The 4328-nt window shown below is 40.2% G+C and overlaps 1 protein-coding gene across 1 annotated transcript in view; it reads left to right on the forward strand.

Moving 5' to 3' along the window:
• The window catches only part of trappc8 (trafficking protein particle complex subunit 8), a 44813-nt gene that overhangs the window by 29694 nt on the left and 10791 nt on the right, over positions 1–4328 (forward strand). Inside the window, exons 15-18 of the mRNA XM_014017438.1 lie at positions 1820–2014; positions 2161–2330; positions 2434–2508; positions 2604–2709. Coding sequence (XP_013872892.1) covers positions 1820–2014; positions 2161–2330; positions 2434–2508; positions 2604–2709 — 546 coding nt within the window. The remainder of the gene's footprint in view (positions 1–1819; positions 2015–2160; positions 2331–2433; positions 2509–2603; positions 2710–4328) is intronic.

The raw sequence follows: 4328 nt of genomic DNA on the forward strand, positions 1-4328 counted from the left end.
TGACCTGAGGGGAGGGGGTTAGCAGAGAGTTGTTGATAGGGATGAGGAGATTATTAGATTTTGAGATGGAATTTTTAGTGCCGACAAGGATGATTTCTGTTTTGTCACTATTCAGATGAAGGAAATTGTCTGAAAACCAGTGATTGAGTTCATTGAGACAGTCARTGAGGATGGAGGGAGGGTATGTGGAGTTTTGCTTGGTTGACAGGTAGAGCTGTGTGTCATCTGCATAACAATGGAAATGGACACCAAACATGCGGAAAATGTAACCAAGAGGAAGGAGGTAAGTAATGAAGAGAAGGGGTCCAATGACAGAGCCTTGGGGCACGCCGATGGAGACGGGGGATGACTCAGAGTGGAAGAATTTAATCTGGGTGAATTGAGTGCAGTCAGAAAGATAAGATTTGAACCAGTTAAACACAGTACCTGAGATGCCAATGGATGTGAGTCTGTTGAGGAGAATAGAATGAGAGATTGAATCAAAAGTAGCACTTAGGTCAAGGAGGTGAGGATGGACAGGAGACCAGAGTCGGCAGCAAGGAGAAGATTGTTGGTGATTTTTATGAGGGCGGTTTCGGTGCTGTGGTGGGGGCGAAAACCAGCTTGAAACTCCTCATTAAGGTTATTGTTGGAAAGGTGAGAGTGGAGTTGACTGACAACAACATTTTCCAGAATGTTGGAGATGAAGGGCAGGTTGGACGAAGGTTATTGGAGTTACTTTGGTCGAGACCGGGTTTCTTGATGATGGGAGTAATGGCTGCAGAGTGGAAGCAGAGGTGGAACGGCCGGCAGGAATCAGAGGTGCAGGAGGTCGGCTGTTGTGTAATGGAGGAGTCCAGATGCTGGGTGGTGGAGAATGATCAGCTGGAGGATCCAGGCCAGAGCAGGCAACAGGTAAATCTGAATAATCCACATGTTGGTAGTGACACGAAGCAGACACTTAGTGTGGGAAGGCCAAGGTAAGGGATCTGTGAAAAAGTCCGTAAAAAGTGAAAAAGCTATAAGTCACGACGAGCAGCAGCAGCAGGCATGCGCCAGCATTCACTCGCTGGAAGTGTGCCTGTCATGTGATCTCAAGGCACGGCTGCTGAATGGATCAGTGAATGCATGTCTGTATCGGTTAATACAGATACAAAATAAAAACCCACAAATATCCTCCAGCCAATGTATCGGTTGATCTCTACTGTTAGCATATGTTAGATATTGTATTTATTTTAGCACTAAATCTGTATTCTGCACCTGGAGAACTGTCACGTTGCAGAATGAACCCTGTTGATTGGAGAACATTTCTAAGCCCAATCAGGTGGTTTTATTGAAGTACAGTTTGTCTGTTAAAGCAATGATAAAATAACCTGTCATAAAATATAAGAAATAAGAAGTTTGTTCTTATATAAATGGTGGAAACATGTTAAAATCATGCAGTACAATTCCTGTTTTAATTTCCTGAAGGGAAGCAGTGTGATCAGCATAGTTTTCGTTTGTTTGAGGGGGCGTGTCTTTTGTCTTTAACTGTGTGTCCATGGCCCTGCTGATGAAAATGTCCGGTAGAGACGGTTGCTCCGGACAAGTGCTGTGTAGATTTTATACGTGTTTGACCTCCTTTCTCTCCTGCACAGAGCAGTTTTTGTGCCACATTCACAAGACGACACCTTGGTTGTTTTAAAAAACCAAATCCAAAAATCAGCTTGTAGATTTGATTAAAACAGACTCCAGCTGAATGAACCTGTTTGTTGACAGTAAAACTAAAGCTACAGTGGCACCTTTGAATGTGCCAGAGTTAAAATCACCTGTCATCGTCTTTTATGGTCTGTTATTTTAGGAGAAAAGCAGGCAGCCACTCACGTGTCGTTGGATCAGGAGTACGACCAGAGTTCATCAGCCATGTGGTGCAATCTGGAGGAGCAGCTTGTAGCTTCGGCCAATCGTGGGATCGTTCCAAACACCTTCCAGCCTTCTCAGAGCTGTCTGAACAGTCAGACAGACAACCTTCGTCACCCACTGGCTGTGGTGGAGGGTGAGAGGTCTTAAATTAGTTTACAATCTTATTATTAGTAAACACTCACCAGTGGTCTGAGTGGTTTCTAATACAGTTTATAGGTTTCCACTGAGTAAAGAAGTAATAATCCAGTTCTTCTGTTTTCTCTGTACATTTGTTCACAGAACCAATCATAGTTGAGCTGACATTCAGGAATCCTTTAAAGGTTTCTTTGACCTTGTCCAACCTCTCCCTGCTCTGGAAGTTCACTGCTGATGGAACCATTTCAAAAGACAAGACAAGTGAGCTGATAACAGGAGAGAGCATCAGTAACGAGGAGGCCTCGGCTCTACAGGTTAAAATGCTGAAAACATCTGTTCCCAGTTAATCTAAAATATTTAAATGGGTGTTTTGAATACATCGCTAAAGATTTTTATTGTTTTCCTCTATATTTTTAGATGGCACAAAAAGATGACATTGCCACAACTGAGATCATCAAAGAGTTTCATATAGGACTGGAAGAAACCAAAATGGTGAGAAACATTTGAGTGTTTTCATTATTGTGAGTTAACATTCAGTTAAAAACTACATCTACTTCTATTAACATTAACATTGTCTTTGATCTCAGGCCAGACTGAGGCTCCTGCCTCACAGAACGGGTCAGCTGAACATTGTAGGAGTAGTTTACGACCTGACTTCATCTTCTGTCGGGGAAACGACCTCAGACACTGAAGGTAAATAAAAACATGTTTGCTGCTTCTGTGACTCTTAATAACGTACAAACTCGTCATTTTTACATTTTTATGAATTTATTTTCCGTGTCTGTTTATTCAACAAACAGTAAATAAAGATGCTGAGGTCAGGAATGAGATCATCAGAGGTACAGCACAGTTCGAAGGTCTGGGACATAAAGTTAGAGGCCAGACTGAGAAGCTTTGGACATGTCCAGAGGAGGGACAGTGGGTTTATTGGTTTGGACATGTCCAGAGGAGGGACAGTGGGTATATTGGTTTGGACATGTCCAGAGGAGGGACAGTGGGTTTATTGGTAGAAGGATGTTAGAGATGCAGCTGGCAGGAAAAAGACAGAGAAGATAAATGGATGCAGTTAGAGAGGACATGGAGGTAGTTGGAGTGAGGACAGAGGAGGATGAAAATCAGAAAATTTGAGAAATGGTGATGCAAACTTATTGTTTTGCTTCACAACATGTTACACCTACAGCTTCTGTTCCCTGAAGGAAAGGAACCTGGTCCAATACATAAAAGTTCATGCTCCTGTGTGTCCTGGCTGAAGACACTTCTAATCAAGTGGTGTGATGAGAAAAAGCGTCAGGCCCTGCCTTCATGTATATATCTGTCATCACCAACATTCTCCAGTTTTACAGCTGCTTTTTTTTACAGCAGGACAGTCAAGAGTTGCACCTCATTCTTCTTCAGAGAACAGGAGTTATTTGTATAATGTTACATTCCCTTTCAGTCTGTTCACCCACTACAATACATAAGAACAGAACAAAAACATTATTTCCTTTTTTAGAATAGAATAGAATAGAATAGAATAGAATAGAATAGAATAGAATAGAATAGAATAGAATAGAATAGAATAGAATAGCCTTTATTGTCCTGCAAGGGAAATTCAGGTGTAACAGCATCAGTTCACAAAAAAACATGTTGCTATGCACCAATAGCAATAGTAATAATGGTAATAGAATAGAAATAATAAAAATTAAAATAAAAAAATAAGCAAAATACTTTACATGGCAATAAAAATAAAACATGATACTGTATGAAAATGATACCGTGCAGTCTTCAGCAGTAGACAATAATGCATCTTAACACACAGCTCAGGTTTTCTCATTTTGAACTCTGTGTTTATAGATCTGAATTAAACTTAGTGTTACAGACTTGTACCAGCAGAGTGGTTACAAATTAAAATTATATCCAGCTCCTTGGCTTCTTATTTGTTTGACCACCCATAAAAGGTAAGACAGGACTAAAATAGAGTACAAAATCAAGTTAAAACATTTACAAATGTCTTGAGTTCAACTGTTAAAAAATGACCCTGAAAACATCAAAAGAGACCAACTCCTTCAACTCCAACTTCTTTCTGCAGTTCATTCCAGTTTGAGGGAGTAGCAGTAGAAGAATGTTTTGTTGAAATCAGTGTGAACCTTAGGTGCAGTTAAAGGGCCAATATTATGTGTTTCATATATTTAAATACTATACCATAATAAAGTATCTATGCCACCTTTATTTGCTATTAAAATGGTGTTTTTATGTTTAAATAGAAAAGAAACTTATCTTCTCATCACTTCCTCTTCTAAATGCCTTGAAATTGGCCTCTGTCTCTTTAAGAA

The sequence above is a fragment of the Austrofundulus limnaeus genome, unplaced genomic scaffold, assembly GCF_001266775.1.
Source record: "Austrofundulus limnaeus strain Quisiro unplaced genomic scaffold, Austrofundulus_limnaeus-1.0 Scaffold168, whole genome shotgun sequence".
In the NCBI taxonomy this organism is placed as follows: Eukaryota; Metazoa; Chordata; class Actinopteri; order Cyprinodontiformes; family Rivulidae; genus Austrofundulus; species Austrofundulus limnaeus.